This window comes from Hyla sarda, chromosome 5, assembly GCF_029499605.1.
Source record: "Hyla sarda isolate aHylSar1 chromosome 5, aHylSar1.hap1, whole genome shotgun sequence".
In the NCBI taxonomy this organism is placed as follows: domain Eukaryota; kingdom Metazoa; phylum Chordata; class Amphibia; order Anura; family Hylidae; genus Hyla; species Hyla sarda.
This window is the reverse complement of record NC_079193.1, coordinates 304130062-304151364: the sequence shown is the minus strand read 5'-3', so window position 1 is coordinate 304151364 and position 21303 is coordinate 304130062. Positions and strand designations below refer to the sequence as shown.

Genomic DNA, 21303 nt, shown 5'->3' with positions numbered 1-21303 from the left:
GATTTTGAGTATGACTCCATATCCAGAACTCCATGGGTTGATTAATTTGATTTCCATTGATCATTTTTGTGTGATTTTGTTGTCAGCACATTCAACTATGTAAAGACGAAATTATTTCATACAATTAGTTCATTCATTCAGATCTAGGATGTGTTATCTTAGTGTTCCCTTTATTTTTTTGAGCAGTGTAGTTTTAACAATAACATGTCTAGTAAAAAAAAAAAAAATAGCTGCAAAGGACAAGTTTGTGAGATTGTAAGTGTGAGGATTTTGTGAAATCAAATCAATAAAGTTTTTTGCATATAGAATGCAAAATTAAAGGACAACTGCAGCGGCATTACACTTATCCCCTATCCACAGGAGAGGGGATAAGTGTTTGATCGCCGGGGGTCGGACCGCTGGTACCCCCGCCCCCTCCCCCGATCTCCCTAACGGGGCGCCGCCATTAGCGCTCATGGTGAGCGCTAAGGCGTGTAGCGTCAACCTAGAGGTCGACGGTGACGCCCCGTCTCCTCCCCGTCTCCTCCCCGTCCCCATACAGTTCTATGGGGGATGCGGGGAGGCACGAATGCTGCCTCCCCGCCTCTCCCATAGAGATGTATGGAGGAGGCGTGCCGGCTGCAATGTCATGCTGCGGCCGGCACGCCCCCTGCACGGGACAGTTGCGGCCCCGTACCGGAGATCGCCGGGGGCCCCAGCGTTCGGACCCCACGCGAACAAACACTTATCCCCTATCTTGAGGATAGGGGATAAGTGTTTGTAACGCTGCAGATGTCCTTTAATCTGCTAATTCCGAAAATCTCAATTCCAGCACTAGAAATGGTATTGAAGATACACTACTGCCCTCTTGTGGTCAAGTAGTATGCTGCATCACAAGGCACTGAAATTGGAAATAGATTATTTTCTATCCTGAACTGAATTTACCTGTAATTAAAAGAAACCGAGCTCCAGAACTTGATTATGATTATTGAATTAAATTAGATTCAATAAAAATGAAAACTATTATTATAAATATTATTGGTTATTAGTAATAACTATTATGATTAGTTATGAGTAGTGAGGTAGGCTTCTGCAAGTCCTCATATTTAAAGGGGTACTCCACCCCTAGACAGGTTGTCCCCTATCCAAAGGAAAGGGGATAACATTTCTGATCACGGGGGTATGGCTGCTGGGACCCCCACAATCTCCAGGTCAGTACTGCAGTATTATAGACATGGAAGTCTGTGGCTTCTGTGATCAGGACATCACTCCACATCCCCTCCATCCATGTGTATGGGAGGGGACGTGATCAGACATGTTATCCCCTATCATATCCCCTATCTCCCTTTAAACTTAGGAAGGGACCTCACTCTTCAATGACTACTATAAGCAGCCACTGTGTTCAAGAAATGGTTCAAGAAACAATATGGTTATTGCTCTGTCCACTGTGTTCTCTTCCCCTTCTGGACCACTCTACATCTTGTTACAGATTTCAAGATTTAGTGGAAGGTTAAGGATTCATTTATACCTTGTGAGTCTTAACATGAAAAACATTAAAAAAACAAAAGCATGACATTTTAAGTTTCCAACTTGACACCTTGGTATTATGTTAACCCAAGTGGCACTATTTTAGGAATAGGATATGTCTGTAATCATTTAGGGCTCCTATGGTGAGCAGGCGGTTGTGAGACAGGTGTTGCTTTCTAGTCACTGGTTGGGGACCATCGATCTAACGTCTCTTCTTTTTCAGCATACTCTGCTGCTTTCCCCCTCCTCAATACCCAGTGATCATCAAAGGCTTTGACTGGTGACTGAGAAATTTCTTTGGTGGATTTCAAATAAAAATTAATTTAATTTCTATGGACGGTCCAACGCTGCTTCCTCTCATATTCCTGTCATATTGACCCTCATAAGTAAAGTAAGGTCTTTAGGTTTATAAAACTGGCATAAGGGCCGTACCCATAGAGTGGTGGTCAACGATTCATACTCTGATTGGTCCCCGGTGTTAATGGTGGTGTACCCCAAGGTTGAGTACTGGGCCCACTGGGCCAGCAAGATATTGTTATGTATGAAAAGAGGCATGGACTAGCGAAACAGGGACATAATAGTACTGCTTTATAAAGCATAGGTATGGCCTCACCTGGAATATGCTAATCAGTTTTGGGCACCAGTTCATAAAAGGGACGTTGTGGAGCTGGAAAGGGTAATCTTAGCTATGAGGGAAGATTTAAAAAAATAAATAAGTTTAATCTTTATACAAAACATTTTAAGGAGGGATATGATCAACGTATTTAAGTATATAACTGGCCCATGCAGAAAATATGGGGAAAACTGTTCCAGGTTAAATTCCCTCAAAAGACAAAGTGGCACTCCCTCCTCTTGGAGAAATAAAGTTTTATTCTCCAGGGATGACAAGCATTCTTTACCATAAGAACTTTGAATTTATGGAACAGTCTACCTCAGGAACAGGTTACAGAAAAGAAAGTAGAGGTTTTCAAAATAATAAACATTAATGTGTATGTAGAGGTATAGAAATCTTGTCTAAGGTTACCCGCATCCCCTCTCGTTCAATCACCCATACCCCTTCCCTTCATCCACATCTTCTCCCCTTCCTTGGTTGAACTTCAAGGCCATGCGTCTTTTTTTCAACCATACTACTTAACCACTTTTACTACCCCTCAAGGCTCTTTTGGGGTGGTACTCCTCTGAGACTATTGCTCGCTACACATACAAGTTCTTCTGCTGCACAGAGATGACAGGAAAAGACACGCTGTAAAGCCGCTTATCATTGCCCTTTAGCAGGTCACTCCGTTTTCTTGCCTTTGGCCTCCAGATGTCCAGTCAGAGAACAGGGTTGCTGAGTTATAATTTTTTTGAGCACTCATAGATTCCTCAATAGTTTTACCCTCCCCTGATTAAACTCGATGTGTGTTACTGTATAACATACTGTACATTGGAATCTTGCATGATTCCTCTACATTATTAGCACATCAGTAACTAGTTACAAATTTCTCTGTGATCTGTTTCTAAAGAAACTCAATACAGTCAGATCTCCCAGGTAGGGTGATAGCGGGCACACCACCATAATGCCTCACCAGTGTACTGACTGTATTGACAGCATAGAGAAAATGTATGTATCCACGAAGAGTCAAAACAGGTTTCAGTGTATTGAGTGGAGAGCAAAATGGAATCAGTCTGGTTTCTTTACTATTTCTTGTTACTTTCTTTCTAGAATTACATCAACTCAAAGTTTATTAGAAATAGTCATTTCATAACTAGACTGCTCATTCTCTGCTCACTCTCAGTCAGCTCCACAGACTGGAAAGGGGCGTTACCCAGCAGGCATGATATGAACTGAATCCCTTACTCTACTATGCTGCTCTGAACTCACAGCTGAGAAGGAGTTCAGTGTTAGTTGCGCTGTGTTTGGCTGAGACTGCACCACCGACCCCCACTCTGTGCACTTAACACCAGCAAAAGGAGCATAATAGATAAATGTTTAGCACAATGTTCAGCACTGTGCACTGAAGGCATCATGACTCGGCAGTGTTTTCAAACCACAGTGCTTCCAGCTGTTGCAAAACAAAACTACAACTCCCAGCATGCATGGACAGCCTTTGGCTCTATACACTGTGCTGAGCTGAGGTCCCACCTGCATTTCCTGACTTTTGTTTTTGCCAGGCTGCTGCAGAAGACAATCTGCTACCAGGACTACAGGCAGGACCAGAAGGAGGACCCCTGGTTGCTAAACTTTTAGGGGTTAATGTAACAAAAGTTACAAAATTTTATTAAGTAAATTAGAAAAGTAATTTAAAAATAGGTATCTATATCTATTATAGTATCTATAATATATTACATTTCATTGATTGTGACAGGTACCATTTAAGTGGTGTAAATGTAGTTTATTATTTTACATTTCTATCCATATTTATTTGCCAAAAATTATTCCTAGCAGAAGAAAGAAGGAAAATCTATTTTCACAATGAAATTTCCTTCTTTCTGCAATAGGTAGCTGGATTATGGGCAAGAGATGTGTTTGGTAGACAAGTGACTAGGAGTTTGGACAACTAGGCAGTGCCAATGGTGCTGTCATTTACTGCGTCCATGCATGTGGTAAGACTTCCGGCAGTGTAGGTGGTGGCAGTTGTTACTTTTTAGAGTCAGTTGCTATAAACTTTCTGTGTATATCTAATAAGTGATCAGAGGAGATTCTGAAGCATTGTAGTAATAATTACAATTCAAATAAGTCATTCTTTTGGGTACAGATATGCCAATACTGACTTTCTTAAAGGGGTACTCCACACCTAGACATCTTATCCCCTATCCAAGGATAGGAGATAAGATGTTTGATTGCGGGGGGTCCCGCTGCTGGGGACCCCCGCGATCTCCCTGCTGTACCCAGCATTCATTTAGAGCATCGGTGCAGTGCCGGAGACTTGTGATGTCACGGCCACACACCCTCAATGCAAGTCTATGGGAGGGGGGCATGACTGCAGTCACATCCCCTACCATAGACTTGCATTGAGGGGGTGTGGCCGTGACATCTCCAGCGGGGTGCGGCCCTGACCTCACAAGCCTCCGTCCCGCATTGATGGTCATCCGACGCGGAGCGAACTTCGCTCCGTGTACCGGATGTCTGGGGTGCCACAGCCGAGATCCCGGGGGGTCCCCATTGACGGGACCCCCGTGATCAGACATCTTATCCCCTATCCTTTTCAATAAGGGCGGAGTACCCCTTTAAATCCTGCCCATATGCAGTATAGTCATTCTATTATGAGATACAGAGTTACAGATACAGGTTCAAGCAAAAGTAAATGAACCCTTTGGAATTACTTGGGTTTCTGCAGTGGGGACTAAAAGTTGCAGTTATTCACGGCCTGCAGAGGGCTGTGCACACAAGACATATCAGAAATATTGATGAACTACAACACATTTGTTGGGAGAAATAATAAAAAAAAAATGCTTTTCAATTTTTATTTTTGCAGCTGTAGAAAAATGTGATGGTGATTGAGCTAAAGGGGATCCAATAAGTACAACCTATAACTCTACTGTGTTGATTTAGAGTTAGACCAATGGCCCCATAACAGAGGAGATATTCCTTCCCGACTCCAATATGGCAATCAAAATAAATCCCTGGATCAAAATTCTATCCCTATAAATCTAGTATCCATAAACAGAAATCTTATATTTTACCATAAAAACATCCAGGCCCCCCTTGAACTTGTTTATTGAGTCAGACATCACAACATCATATGGCAGAGAGTTCAACAGTCTTACTGCTCTTACAGTAGAGAATCTCTGTCTGTAATGATGGTGAAACCTTCTTTCCTTTAGGTGTAGAGGATGCCCCCTTGTCATGGTTACCTGCCTAGGTATAAAAAGATCACTAGAAAGATCTCTGTACTGTCCGTACATATATGTGTGTGTAGCCCTTGGGGGGTGTATGGTGGTATATGAGGGGTTAATGTTAACCCTAGAGTTCGTGACGCCAGGCTGAGGGCTGGTATTCTGAATCAATGTTCCGGCCTATCACCGCCCTTCCCAGTAACGATAGGTGCATGAAATGACTGAAGGTCCACAAAGAGATTGAACTTGAACATGAATAACTTTACTGAAGTGCTTGCAATATCCACAGCACAGTAACAGTCTCATATAAACAGTCCCAGGTTACTTAGTGACTGACAGTTGTTGCGTACCTTGAGTTAATGATACAGTCTCTGAATTTAGGGAGAGATTTGCAGATCCGTCCTGATTTAGGGGAGTTATTAGGTCCGGTGATGCTGCAGAGTGTTTGGGAATTGATACACTCTATAATTAGATTGTTCAGCCATCGCCGCAAGGCTCAGGCCTACCTCACTGTGTTGGTTGCTGCGCAGATCCTTCTCTTATGACAGCCCACGAGGTAAGAGAGAGAAACATGGCCGCCGCTCCCTTATATGGGCAGGGGGCGGGGCGAATCTGATTGGTCCGAACATCTGCCATTCACCATTACAGAGAGTAATGGGATTGCTTACATCACAGGGCCTCCAAAGGTCCTTAAGTTTAATACCATAGCGTTCACCGAGTCACATGACCCGCAGGTCCTGCAACGCTATGGAAACAAGTAATTAACCATTTATTTACATATATGTTATCCTATTTACATTAATCTTGGCATAAAATACGGATCTATAAACTGAAATAGAGGCGACTAGGGGTAGACTGGATGACAGGGATCCCTATGTCCTAGGGACTCTGGCTATGGGGACCCATACATAAATAGGTACCGTATAGAATGCGGTACCGGGACACCACATGTGTACATTGTGATCAAATCGCCCCCAAGACGTCTTTTCTCCAAACTAAATAACCTCAAGCTTGATAACCTGTCTTGGTCCTGAAATCCTCCCATACCATTTGTGGTCTCCCAGCATCAAAGGCTGTCCTGTGGGCTAAAGATTGCCTCGGGCTTCCCTGCTGTCTATATGTTGGGCCCACTGATCCATTGTCTGATCTGTTACAATGTGATATATTGGTATGTTATGTATTTATTTATGCACTGTACCTTTAAGGGATTGTGGCCAGGTGACGCTGCAGAGTGGGACTCCTGAACCTAGACCTTATGTAGTGTAGAGGGGGGGGGGGAGAGAGAGAGAGTTCAGAGTGTGAGAGGAGAGTGTAAGAGGAGTAAGGAGTGGAGTGCTGATACCATGAGGAGAAGCCTAGGGAGAAGAAAACTACAACATTTCACAGCCACGCCAATCTTAGGAAAAACCCTGGCGCACAGGGGAATATTAAAGCCTGGTGGTAAGCAATCTCTCCTGCAGTCAGTCAGTGAAGTTAAATCTTTCAAGTCAGCAAGTGAATGTGCTGCTACTAATCTTTTAAAACTGCATCCAACAGTAACTACAACTCCCAGCAAGGGGACAGGCTCCCTGAGTTCCGCTTTGCTACTTCCAGCAAAAGTAAAAATGGTTATCCGGAACCTTTCATCAGTGTATTCATTGCGCATGGCCCAGGAGAAGCTATCTCAATCTTGGACCGTGTAGGTTAATGGTGGCCCTCCTCTGCACCCTTTTCAGTTTAGCCATGTCCTCCTTATATACAGGTGCAAAAACTGGACAAAATACTCTGGACAATACTTTCGGTTTGTGTTGGACGCCTCGACTATCTCATCGTGTTTGATATTGTTTCAAAGTAAAATTGCCCGTTTTACAAGCCCCTTAGTGCTGGAAATGTTTCACATAAGCTGTAGTTGGCATCTCCCCGGCTTTCAGAGGATTTCTTGGCTTTGGTGAGATTGGTAGTAAAATTAGTGTCATTGTGAGCTCCTGCCAGGGCTCCGTAATGTATAAAACACATTTTGGCAGACTTAACTTTGGCTGAAATAAAAAAAAACGAAAAAGTATATGGATATTCGCCTTTAATCTGATTTTCAGTAAAAGTGTTAATTTAGTTTATAGAAATGTTGCATTTGAAAGTGTTTTATGACATCTTCACGAGAGCTATACAATGCCAGGATGTTTGGCAGGCTCCATGTAAGATACATTTACAGTGGAGAGATTGATTTAATCCTGGGCTATTGTGCCTTGTCGGGCAGGGTGTCCTCTGTAGAAATGGACGAGGTAAAGGAAACCAGCAGAGTAAGCTTAGCTTTGTAGAATAAACCCAGGATTTGGTTGGAAATGACCCCGTTAATAATGTTTGTTCTTGGACGACCACCTACATTTGTAAGATCCAAGTCTGGGTCTTAAAGGACCAACAGCAAAGAAAATAGTGTCTCTCGTATTTACTTGGATGCATCATATACCTGCATTACTGCACAAGGGAATATAGTATTGTGTGTTTGTATTACTTCCACTTTTCTATATTCCCAGATGCAGATATCCACAGGTATGCAGGTCCTGACTTATCCTAGAAGGACCAGTTACTTTACCTTCAGCCGATGTGGACATAACTAGAAAGGTGAGGATCCCATTTACGCATGATCCAAACCACTACTGTGGGTATATATATTGTACATTTGTAGTGTGCAGCTTATGGGTGACATGTGGGACCCTTGTTATTATCACTCTGTTTGGAAAATATTAAATGGGTACTCCACCCTGAGACATCTTCTAACATGTCTGATCATGGGGGTCTGGCTGCTGGGACCCCTCGCGATCTCAGGCCCAGCACTCTGGCTTTCTGAACATTTATGTTCAGAACCCAGGGTTTGGGCGGCCGTGGTCGTGACATCCTGCCCCTTCCATCCATGACCCCCACGATCAAACATCTTATCCCCTATCAAAGTTCATTGCGGCATGTAAAATGAAAGTAAAAGAATCCCGGCAGCTCAGTGGAGCTGATCGGGACTCCCATGACAAAATCGCGATGTCCTGATCAGCTTACTGGACGACGGGAGGGTCCTCACCTGCCTCTCTGTTGTCCGATCGGCGATCTACTGCTCCATGCCTGCGCAGCAAGCTAGATCAGCAGATCGCCGGTTACACTGATCAGTGCTTTGCAATGGCAGTGTATGCAATTAGAAGATTGCATGTTTTAGCCTATGGGGGCTAAAAAAAAGTGTAAACATTTATTTTTATAAAAGTTAATTAACCCCTTCCCTATTTAATGTTTTAATCACCCCATTTTTCAATTTTTAAAATAAAATAATGTAATAAAGAATAAAAATAATCATATGTGGTACTGTCGCGTGCGTAAATGTCCGAACTATCAAAATATTAGGCTAGCTAAACCGAACGGTTGATGGTGTACACGTAAAAAAATACAAAAAAAGTTCATGGTCACTTCATATACCATAAAAATATTAATAAAAAGCGATCAAAAAGTCCCATCAAAACAAAAATGGCACCAATAAAAACTACAGATGACAGCGCAAAAATGTGCCCTCAAACCGCCCCCTACAAGGAAAAATAAATAAATAAGTTTTATAGGGGTCATATGATGCCAATTTTAAACTAACAAATTTTGGTGCATGTGCTTTATAATTTTTTTAAAGTATTAAAATAAAATAAAACACAACTTTTATTATAAAATGAGTTATGACATTACAAAGTACAATTGGGGACACAAAAAACAAGCCCGAATATGGGTCTGTAGGTGCAAAATTGAAAGAGTTATGATTTTTAGAAGGGAAGGAGGAAAAAGCTAAAATAGGTCCCTAAGGGGTTAAATACTTATTGTCCTAAATTGAGTCATATACATTAACTCATGTGGAGTCATAGATGAGAATTGCTGGCAGGCCCCAAAGTCTTGGTCCTGGATGACCCAGGGCAACAAATGTCCCTTTACCCCACTGATTCCTTATTACGGCCAGATACGAGAGGTGGCTCAGGAAGGCTAAGGATGCAATTTCTGTATGCATGTAAATTAAAAAGATATTCTCATCTCGTATATGCTATATAAACCCCTGATCTTTATGATATTAAATATTATGTTTTTATTCATAGGATTTTACTATATTTTAGCAGTTGGTTAGCCTAAATAAAGTTGTGTATATAAGGGGAGGGGGTTTTGTATAAGTCATAGGTCACGTCTGAGCACTCTGTGTAGTGTGAAACCGGCCCGTCGGCAACGCTGTTGCTTCTGTAACCAGTTTGTCCCAATAAACTACAGTCACAGCGGAGAAGTGAGTGCCGTTTGATACTTAATCTACACATAGTGATATTTCTTTATCTACGAACAGAGCACCACAGTTTGGCTTTGCTGAGGTCCATAAGGAGGATTGCATTGCCATTCCATATACACAGAGGTGAGCACAGAGGTGCCGGCAGCGCTCCTCTACATGCATGTTTGTCTCGTATAGTGATGGCATATTTGTAGGATATGTTATTACCTTATGATTGGTTGTGGTCTGATGCTGGCCACCCTTTCCTAGTATTTCCCTGCATAGTGGTACCTAGTCTACCCACTGTATAGGCCGTATGCTGCACAGCTTTTAAAGGGGTTGTCCAATGTCCATCATCACAAAATTGAGTAGTATGGCCTGGGCTGGAATAAAATTGAAAATGAAGAAAATAAAGTTGATACTCATCTACCCTAATCCCCCCCCCCCCCCCTGCTGTGCCCAGTCTATAACGAGCAGATCTTCCTGCCTTCATTACAGCACACAGGAAATACCAGCTCAGCCAATCACTGGTGATAGCCTCGGCCAGTGATTGGCTCGACCAGTTACACTAGCTGTTCAGCTAAAAGCAGGAAGCATTGCTCAGCAAGAATACGGCAATGTTGAGATAGGCACGGCAGCGAACGTGGACATATTTTTCATGTCCCACAATTTTGTAGGGCCAAACAACCGCTTTTAAAATTGCATCATTATGCACTAGGAGGTACTAACACTTCCCTGATATCCTAATGTCCAAGTTACTACTTACTACTAAGTTTCCAATCTTACAAACTTAAAGTACTAATTATAAAAGATAGCTTTTCAGCACTGGTAAGATTGTTTATCACTTCTTAAAGGGGTACTCCCGTGGAAAACTTTTTTTTTTTTTTTAAATCAACTGGTGACAGAAAGTTAAATAGATTTGTAAAGCACTTCTATTAAAAAATCTTAATCCTTCCAGTACTTTTAAGGGGCTGTATACTAAAGAGAAATCCAAAAAGAAATGCATTCCCTGTGATGTCCTAACCACAGTGCTCTCTGCTGACCTCTGCTGTCCATTTTAGGAACTGTCCAGAAAGGGAGAAAATCCCCATAGCAAACATATACTTCTCTGGACAGTTCCTAAAAAGGACAGCAGAGGTCAGCAGAGAGCACTGTGGTCAGGACATCACAGGAAATGCATTTCTTTTTGGATTTCTCTTTAGTATACAGCCCCTAAAAAGTACTGGAAGGATTAAGATTTTTTAATAGAAGTGATTTACAAATCTGTTTAACTTTCTGGCACCAGTGGATTTAAAAAAAATAGTTTTCCATGGGAGTACCCCTTTAAAGGTCTATTCCGATAGAATGGCTTGGATATGCCCTTTTATATGGTGTGGGCGTATCTAGACCTCTGAGACCCACATTACCCTGAGAATTTCCTTAGTAGGCTGGGTTTACATGTGTCAGATTTGCCATAGATATGAATTCTCAGATATTCTTGGCAGAAGTCCAAAGCTGAACTCGTATTTACAGCAGATCCACACATGGATTATTGAGTTATCCACTTCTTTTCCCTGTAGAACCTGTAGCAATAAGGAGATAGGGGTCATGAACAGTCTCTTTTGGGAAACAGTTTTTGTAGGCGTTTTTCTCAGTTCTTTTTTTAGTAAATCCAGAAGTGGGTCAAAAGGAATGAATATTATAAAAGAATGACTTATTGCATTACATGTAAACCTTGACAGAATCCTGAAAGTGTGAACATGACCAAAGTCACTTCCTATGGGTGTTGCTCAATGACAAACAAACCTGTATTGAGCAGAATTACTCCTACACTTTATTACGGTAACTATTTTACAAATACTGTAAATTGCTAAATGACTGTATGATCGCTATTCTACGGCTTTTTTATCAGTCTGATATTTCAGAATGTTAATGCAAGAATATTCGCATGTATGAAAGTAGCTTTGCCACAAGGGGGCACTAGTGCATTTACTTGGGTCGCCTGCCTGAATAATAGTCACCACTTGTATTGACGGTATATTAAACATAGAACGTTCACCGCAATGAACAGTACATGCAAAAGGTCTGACAAATGCTCCATATTATAACAGCTAGGATTTTATATCATGTGATTCTTAAAGGAACACAGCTGCCTCTGCCGCAGTCACCTTATTGTACTGTGTGTGTGGTCCGCATAGAGCTGAAAAGAAATTAGGATGGTTCAATAATCCAATAGTATCAGGGTGCCTTCTCTCGTTTTAATGTGTGCGGTTCAGTAGACAGCAAATAGAATGACAATTGCAATGAATCACCCCCATTTTGCCTGTGATCTGGGCTACACAAAGCCAAACGCATGTCATTGATCAACCGCTATTGTGCCAGGGAATGGTGGCCATCACAGAACGCTAATTGGATTTACATGTAAAATGATATTGGATGATCCAGGACATGTTACAAATACAAACTGCTTCACTTACGGGAGGTTATGCAGGCAAAAGTAATAGATCCTGTTTTGTTGTTTTTTTTTTATAGTTTATTTGCATGTATTACATATTTATTACAGATGAGAGATTGCTTGTGTATATATATATATATATATATATATATATATATATATATATATATAAAGCTATTTATTATTCAAAAGGGGCAATTCACGAAAGTATGTTTAGGAACTTGTAATATATAAGGGTTTTCAAGGCAGGGTGGTGTAACTAACCTAATACTCACCTATGAGATGATAAAGAACAAGCCTAACCAGCAGCAGTGGAAATGGGAAGACCTAGACTTACTGTTTTGGGTCCACCACATACGTCTGGGCCCTGTTCACATTACGGAATTTTCAAATGCAATTCTGATGCATGATTTTAACATGATTTCAATTGGTTTTCCGTTGACCTGTTCACACTGTGGAATTTGGGATTCTGGACCTTCCGAAAGAATGAACATGGTAATTATTTTGGTGGAATTCTGCTTGGTCAAAGCACCAGCTGATATCGGTGGCTGATGCTGCATACAATAATATCCACTTAGAATTTCTCCAGGCAGGTATTCCAGAGTTTGAATGTGGCCTTAGGAAGCATCATATGACCTAGGTATCAGTTAGCTGATGCAATGCAAATTTTATCCCTTACACTCTTTTTTTTACCCCAGTGTTTGCCATTAAAAGGTACTCTGGTAGAAAAAAAATGTTTTCAATCAACTGGTGCCAGAAAGTTAAACAGATTTGTAAATGACTTCTCTTAAAAAATCTTTACCCTTCCAGTGCCTTTTAGCAGCTGTATGCCCCAGAGGAAATTATTTTCTTTTTAAATTTCTTTTTTGTCTTGTCCACAGTGCTCTCTGCTGACACCTCTGTCCATGCCTGGAACTGTCCAGAGCAGCATAGGTTTGCAATGGGGAATTTCTCCTGCTCTGGACAGTTCCTAATACAGGCATCAGGTGTCAGCAGAGAGCACTGTGGACAAGACAAAAAAGAAATTAAACAAGAAAAGAATTTCCTCTCTAGCATACAGCTGCTAAAGGGTAAAGATTTTTTAATAGAAGTGATTTATAAATCTTGCAGCAGTGAGATAGGAAAAAAGGGGGAAAGCACACAAGAGGCAAACTTCACCTGTCCTGGATTGCAGCGTGGTCTCGGCAAACCAACTCTTAATCTCCTGCAGGGTGCACATACACAAAGTGTGAAGTATTGAAATGAATGAATAAAGAAGCACGTACATGCACTCACCGCTCGGCAGAGTTAGCTGCGTAATGGGGTCCGGTTACATGAAGCTGGGTCTCAACATCAGTGCAGGTGGAATGGCGCTCGGAGGCTACGCCGGCAGTTTCGCACATGAGTGCGTGCTTCTTCCGGCCTCCTTGGAGGCCGGAAGAAGTACACACTCACATGCGAAACTGCCAGCGTAGCCTCCGAGCGCCATTCCACCTGCGCTGATGCTGAGGTCCTGGGATACTACACACTCTTCAGTAATGACTACCATATAAAGGACAAGTGTCCATTTCCAGGGTTGGATTTTATTGCTTGTCTCTAAACACTTTAATGTGTGTTATAAATATAGTACACACTACCCTGTTAGCTTGTGCTTGCAGCATCCAGTCATAGGAAAAGCATCTTGTTACAGCCTTGTGGTGATTATATAAGACAGTGTTTCCCAAGCGTGATCCTCAATTCCCCCCCCCCCCCCCCCCCCCACAGGTCATGTCTTCAGGATTTCCTTAGTCTTTCACATGGGAAACACTGATATAAGGAGTAGAATACTCTTTGCTTTAAATGTTCTGCACATTATGAATCTCGGAGAAGTTTTAGAATGCTGAGGTGCCGTCAGATATTCATAATGTTATATAGTAAAGCAGTGTATTATCCATGCACACTATGGATTATCTGCCTGGTGAAATTCTGGACGGACATTCCGTATGTAGCAGTTGCTACCATAATAGACCAGTACTATGACTGCACAGACATACGCTGTCCCCATTGACTGCAATGCAACATTTAGGGCCCATGCACACTAAGGAATTTCTGCCTGGACAAATTCCATGTGGCGATTCCGATGTAGCAGCCTCCGTTGTTTTCGATGGGATTGTATAGCACTGTGCACACTGCGAAATGTTAATTCTGCTCTGTTCCCAAAGCATGAACTTTTATTCTTTCAGTGGAATACGCTGTATACCACTGAAAGAATAAAAGTTCATGCTTTGAGAACAGAGCCCTAAATGTTTTCATTCACCACGTTCTTCCTGTCGTTAGTTAAACTTGAAGGACGCTTTTTTTTTTGACCGTGCTGTGTAACTAAATGTGGCTCTTACAATGCCTCCAAATGACACTATCAAATTGTACCTCACTCTCAGTGCATTGGTGCTTAGGTAGTAGTCAAACCTGAGCCGCCCCATAGTGCATTATATAACACAGGAAAACACCAGTTCTATAAGAGGCACACGGTGGGTGGGGGGCTTGTTACGAAGCCTTGAGTTATGTCTCTGCTGGTACATATGACCTACCAGTCATTGAACACTTACATGTGACACCCTCTTTTGCTCACTCCTAGCACAAGTAAAAAAAAATTACATTTATGCAGCTATAACTATTGTAGATCCTTAATTTCAGCTATAAAAGGCATTAGACAACCCCCCCCCCCCCCCCCCCCCCCCCCCGAGGTGCTGCATTAGATCATGTTACACTAATATATATAGAACTTACTACACGTCTCTTGAATGGTGGGAACAGATAATATCAGAGTATATTAGGGGAATTATGTAGATTAAAAATATTTTCCATTCATTGTTTTCATAAAGTTTTTATCATTTTGTACTATAACCTTATAAATAAATAAAAATTACCATTTTTGTTTAATCTGCTTTTAGACATTGTGCGGCTGCAGTAATAGCACAGGGTTCTCTGATGCCAGTTATGTCTGTGTCTGGAACTACAGGGCTGTTAATGCTCTGGTCTCCGCTCACTTACTCAGTGCTAGCTATGCAGTGCTCACAGCTCTAGTGACAGAGGGCTTCCCCCAGTATATTGTATTCTAATGCCTAGCTAAAATGCCAAATTGATCACAAATGCCATATTTAGACTTGTCTTAGTATTATTAGTTGGCTTACTATCATGACACATATGTTGAATTGTATGTAAGACATGCTCCATCCCCTAGAATACACATCCCATTTTCCTCTAAGCCATGCCTCCTGCTGTGTCTAAAATACATAATAAATTATCTTAAATTAAATTGCATAAAAATGCACAAAATTGTGCCAAGTATTGGTGTATTTTATGTCAAAGTTGTGTGTCCCCTTTGCTGTTTAAGTCCAGCACAGTCCAGCCCCTTCAGCAGTCAGACACTCCCCTCTCTACCAAACTAACACCCCCAACATTGCCCCTCCCCCCAATGAAGACCACTAGCCTGTACTGTATTCTCTACGATTCCATTGTAATCTAGTAGCCGAGAGGAATGATTGTTGGCGAATCACTTTTGGCCAACGGTTAAAAAAGTCATAAGAATAGTTCTATTTTTAGTATGATTGTTATTCTGATACATTGTAAAGCACAATACTGTAAAGTACAATAACTATCATACTAAACTAAGCCTGAAGAAGCCTGGGGCAGTCCCAAAAGCTTACAAATTATTGTGTTTTCTGTTAGCAATGAAAAATTATCAACTTCTATGGACTTTCAATCTACGGGCTAACATAGTACAAAAAAAAATAATGATATATATATATATATATATATATATATATATATATATATATATTTACAAATATTAACCAATATTAGTACATAAGTACATTTATTTGCTGTAAACAATTTCCTACTTAAAAAAGGGAATGAGATCAAAAGGACAAGTGGTATGTTGAAGACTGAAAATTGGGAAAGAAAGTTCTGTTTAGTGAAGCCCATTAGAGATGGAGGGCATCAATGAACTTAATTCACTGCAGATTACACACCACAGATTCTATGCTATGGATTTAATGCTGCAGATTTCAGCTAAAGATTTCAGTTTATCTATATTGATTAAATCTGCAGAATCAAATCCACAGCATGAAATAGTAGTTACTACCTAGCATAGCCCACGGTGTTAGGACATCTTTGGGAAGCCATAACAAGTTACCAGGGCAGTGGCACCCATTAAATGACCCCTCTTAAACGTGAGTCAAAGGAAGGTAGCTTGGCAACCCATATGCCAATTGTACTGTCTACCTGAGCTTTCTTAGTTTATCTGTATGTGGGGGCTTGGGTCCTACTAGTTACCATATGCAAAGTAGCTTCCCTCCAGAAGGAAAGAGCAGGCTCTCCACTTCCATCTATTTGATGTATCTTTCCTGACTGATGACTGGCAGTGCAGGGGCCGGAGGATTGTGACACCATGGCCCTATCCCCTTGTGAGGTCACACCCCGCCCCCTCAATGCAAGTCTATGGAAGGGGGTTTGACGTCAAGAGGGGTAGAGCCCCCGCGATCAGACATCTTATTCCCTATCCTTTGGATAGAGGATAAGATGTCTAGGATGTCTGGATCATGGACTAGCTTAGTGCGTGCAACTGTGACCTTCTCATTGTTAGGATGTTGTATGTGCCCTTGCAGTATCTGTCATCTGGTCTACGCCTGAGGACAAGTATGCAGTATAACTAGGTGTTCGCCAAGTCGACTATATACAACTTTTGTTATTTCTTGACATTAGTTTTAGATTCTAAGGTCCAAAGAAACTGTCAGCTGTACTTTGTGTTTAGAATCCTCCTGTCTCGGACCTGGATTATCTTTTCTCCCGCTGTCAGCCAACGCATACAGAAGGGACTCACCAGCGCAATTTGCATGTTCACAACGTACACTGCAACTATTCTCTGCTTTCCAGGAGCCTGAAACGTGATTGTTGTTTTTTTTTTTTTCCTATGGGAATAAGAAACTATATATTTTAATTTTATATTGACCGATCCAACAAAATACACAAGCTAGTATAAATCTAACGCCTGCGAACAAATAAATATAGATGAAAAGTGCGGCCTTTTATCCCTTTATTTTTGGTGCAAGTGGAAGGTAATGGGATTGTCAGGTCTTAAAGAAGTCTCAGGCCCATTCATAATCAAACAGTGTCTGTCAAAAAGCCAGGTCATTTCAATTGATAGAGAAGCATGGGAAACTGGTATTGCCAAAAGATTCCTTGTTCAGTAGTGTTGAGAAGAGGGCACTCACGATGCATGGCGATAGGTTACCAAGGTGACGTGGTTTGGAGACATTCATATAGCTGCAGAGGGCACAGGTCCAGAGGATATCTTATATGCTGTGAAAAAGGAGCTCACAATCCCTTTCAGGAGCCTCACAATTCCTTTAAGGACAGTTGAGGTTTAGATAGTTTATAGCTCTAGAATGTTGAGTTTTGTTTTCTATTTACTTTTGTTAATAAGCGGCTTTTCCTTATTAGTCCTTCTACCTGTCTAGATTTGTCCACTTTCTTAGCAGGGCTTATAAACTTAAGAATGTTGAGACGTTATTCTACCATAGTAGGAGAGACTTGTGATAGGAACATCTATCTAGTAATCAATCAAGGTTTGTCCCAATTCTCTGATCTCTATGCAGAGTGTGTGCTGAGACAGCAAATAACTCGCCCATTTGTTGACCGAAATTTACTTTTTCAGCTATTGTTTTGTGTATTTGAGAGGGGGCGAAGCTACTTTTTACTGCAAATAGCTCTGTGGTCCTATTAGATTAACCAGGGCACAGAAGCCATTGCATTGTCTCTTTTTCTCCTGTCCTCAGCAATTTTGTTTAGGCGTTGAATAATTGGATCAGTTTCGGAGAAAGCTAGTGATATCCGGAACTAGACATCTTATCCCCTATTCAAAGGATAGGGGATAAGATGTCTGATCGTGGGGGTCCTGCAGCAGGGACCCCCACAATCTCTTTGCAGCACCCAGAGTTCGTTTAGAACCCTAAGTGCTAGGTGCGGGTGTCTTGATGTCACGACCACGCCCCCTTGTGACGTCTTACCACACCCCCTCAATGCAAGTCATGCCCCCTCCCATAGACTTGCATTGAGGGGGCATGGTGGGACGTCACGAGGGGCGTGTTTGTGATGTCACGACCCCCGCCACCCTCTCCAAGCGTTCGGAACAAAATGTTATGAATGATGCGGCATCGGAGTACCCCTTTAAGGTTGGTGGAGGCCCCTGGGTGACATCCTGGTCATAGTCCCCTCAGTTTTATTTTATTTTTTTATTTTTTTCGAGAACTCCGCACACACAATACCAGAGGCATAAGCAGAAAGTTCTGTCCAAAACAGAAGGTCCAGCAAAAATGCATAAAATACTAGAAAAAAAATTAAATGAAAGAAAATGTAGCAGAGATTTTGTCACCACAGACATTGTGAAATTACAATGAATTGATCCAGATGGCAGATCCTACTCTGCTGCATCTTAGCATTTCACCTCTGCTACATTTACAGTCATGGCTGTTCATTTTCTAGAAAATGAAATATTTCTCACAGAAAAGGATTGCAGTAACACATGTTTTGCTATACACATGTTTATACCCTTTCTGTGTATTGGCACTAAACAAAAAATGGGAGGAAAAAAAGCAAATTGGACATAATGTCACACCAAACTCCAAAAATGGGCTGGACAAAATGATTGGCACCCTAAACTTAATATTTGGTTGCACACCCTTTGGAAAAAATAACTGAAATCAGTGACTTCCTATAACCATCAATAAGCTTCTTACACCTCTCAGCCGGAATGTTGGACCACTCCTCCTTTGCAAACTGCTCCAGGTCTCTCTTATTGGAAGGAGCCTTTTCCCAACAGATATTTTAAGATCACTCCACAGATGTTCAATGGGATTTAGATCTGGACTCATTGCTGGCCACTTCAGAACTCCAGCGCTTTGTTGCCATCCATTTCTGTGTGCTTTTTGACGTATGTTTGGGGTCATTGTCCTGCTGGAAGATCCAAGATCTCGGACAAAAACCCAGCTTTGGGACACTGGGCTGTACAGTACGACCCAAAATCCGTTGATAATCTTTTCTTTGTAGGCCTCATTCCATTTTTGGTAAACAGTAGAATAATGTGCTTTACCAAAAAGCTCTATCTTGGTCTCATCTGTCCACAAGACGTTTTCCCAGAAGGATCTTGACTTACTGGAGTTCATTTTGGCAAAATGTAGCCTTGCTTTTTTATGTCTCTGTGTCAGCAGTGGGGTCCTCCTGGGTCTCCTGCCATAGCATTTCATTCTATTTCAATGTTGACGGATAGTTCGCGCTGACATTGATGCTCCCTGAGCCTGCAGGACAGCTTGAATATCTTTGCAACTTGTTTGGGGCTGCTTATCCACCATCCGGACTATCCTGCGTTGACACCTTTCATCATTTTTTTCTTCCGTCCATGCCCAGGGAGATTAGCTACAGTGCCATAGGTTCCAAACTTTCTGATAATGTTGTGCACTGTGGTCAAAGGCAAATCTAGATCTTTGGAGTTGGACTTGTAATCTTGAGATTGTTATTTTTCCACAATTTTGGTTCTCAAGTCCTCAGACAATTCTCTTCTCCTCTTTCTGTTGTCCATGCTTAGCGAAACTATCCAGCGTTGACACCTTTCATCAATTTTTCTCTGTTTTTCATAAATTTTTCTTCCACTCCCAGGGAGATAAGCTATGTTCACATGTCGGAATGTCCGCACGGAGAATCTCTCTGCGGATATTCCACAATCTGCGGGTGCTGGAAGTATATGCCGGCACTAGGACCGCACAGGAATGCACTCATGTCTCATAGACAGTTATGCATTCTGTGCGGTGTTCACAGAAAGAATGAACGGGTTCATTCTTTCTGCGGACATGGAAAAATAGAATTTCCATGCCGGAAACATCTGGCATGGAAATTCTGTTGTGTGCATAGCAGAATCCCGTTGAATTCAACAGGACTGCAGCAGAATCTCCGTGCCAAATTCCAATGCGGAATTCAGTACGGAAATTTAAATGTGTGACTGTGGCCTCAGAGTTCTGATATCTGTGCCTGAAGCTCTGAAATGATACGTTACATTATGTTTTTGTATTATAGTAAGAACCTATTTTAAGGCTTAGGATTTCTATAAATATCTTACCCAATACCTTAATGGGTTGTGTATGTTCCGTGCCTTGCACATGAGTGATAGTGAAATGCCAGAAAGCAAGGTTTCATTGTGTGTTTATTTGTTGAAATGTTTTTAGTAACTCTTTGATGGAGTGTTATATCTAATGTTGCTAGTTCTCTGTCTAGAGATTTTGCATGAACACAAGTGATTATGGGTAGATGTCCAAGCGATTACTCATGGAAATGATGATATAACAAGCTGTAATAAGGCATCATTGTAAAGTGTCCTTGGTTGTTTATATTCCAGAAGACCTTGATGATCTTCGCATGGAAGGTGTTACCAGTCTCATGCCATCTGGAAGCAAATTTAGCCAAGGTCGTAGCACTTACAGCACTGAACCTCAAGCAAAAGTCACATTAAACATCTGCTCAAGGTGTGCAAGGTAAACATAGTAGATAGCATCTGGCAGAACAGCATTGCATGTACCATGAAAAACAAATGATATCACCCCAGTTACATTAAGATCTCTTTTCCTGTTTGCTCTTACGTTTCTAATAAATCATCAACATGCTCATGGCACTTGTGAAGTTGTTTTTAGGTTGCTTTCACACTATAAAATTTATCTGTTAAAAGATTCGTTATAAACGTCCGTTAGAAAAGCTTTAAAAACGGAAGTTAAACGTCCGTTACAAAATCCCATTCAAGTCTATGGGATTTTTTTTATTATCCGTTTTGACCCGTTATAGCCCATCATGAATAAAGGATGTTAGTTGTGATGGAAGAAAAAACGGCACATGCACTCATTTATCTTCTGTCTCAAGAAACAGGTAAATTAACGGCTGTCATTTTTAACATTGAAGTCTATGGCAAACGGATGAGCCTTTATGTCATCCGTTAGCACCTGGTTTATAATATCCGTTATTACTTCTGAGCATTCTCAGAAGAGGTGACCTCAGAAGACGCCTGCAGTGCTGAGGGACTACTACTACTCCCATCATGGAACACACTTGTTTCCATGATGGGAATAGTAATTCCCCGGCTGCTGGAGTCTGCCGGTGGCTGGGGAGGCACCATTAATGTTTGTACTACAACCCCCATCATGGAACAGACTGTTTCATGATGAGGGTTGTAGTACAGAGGCTGAGGGATTGATCGCACTGAGTCTCTCTTCTGAGACCCGATGCGATTAGAAATTATTAA

The 21303-nt window shown here is 41.5% G+C and overlaps 1 protein-coding gene across 3 annotated transcripts in view; it reads left to right on the top strand.

The window, feature by feature from the left end:
* Positions 1 to 21303, top strand: part of C5H8orf34 (chromosome 5 C8orf34 homolog) — a 355582-nt gene that overhangs the window by 179024 nt on the left and 155255 nt on the right. For 2 of the 3 annotated variants that reach the window (XM_056522120.1, XM_056522122.1), the window contains exon 8: positions 20410 to 20545. In XM_056522120.1, coding sequence (XP_056378095.1) covers positions 20410 to 20545 — 136 coding nt within the window. The remainder of the gene's footprint in view (positions 1 to 20409; positions 20546 to 21303) is intronic. The other variant, XM_056522121.1, reaches the window with a different exon arrangement.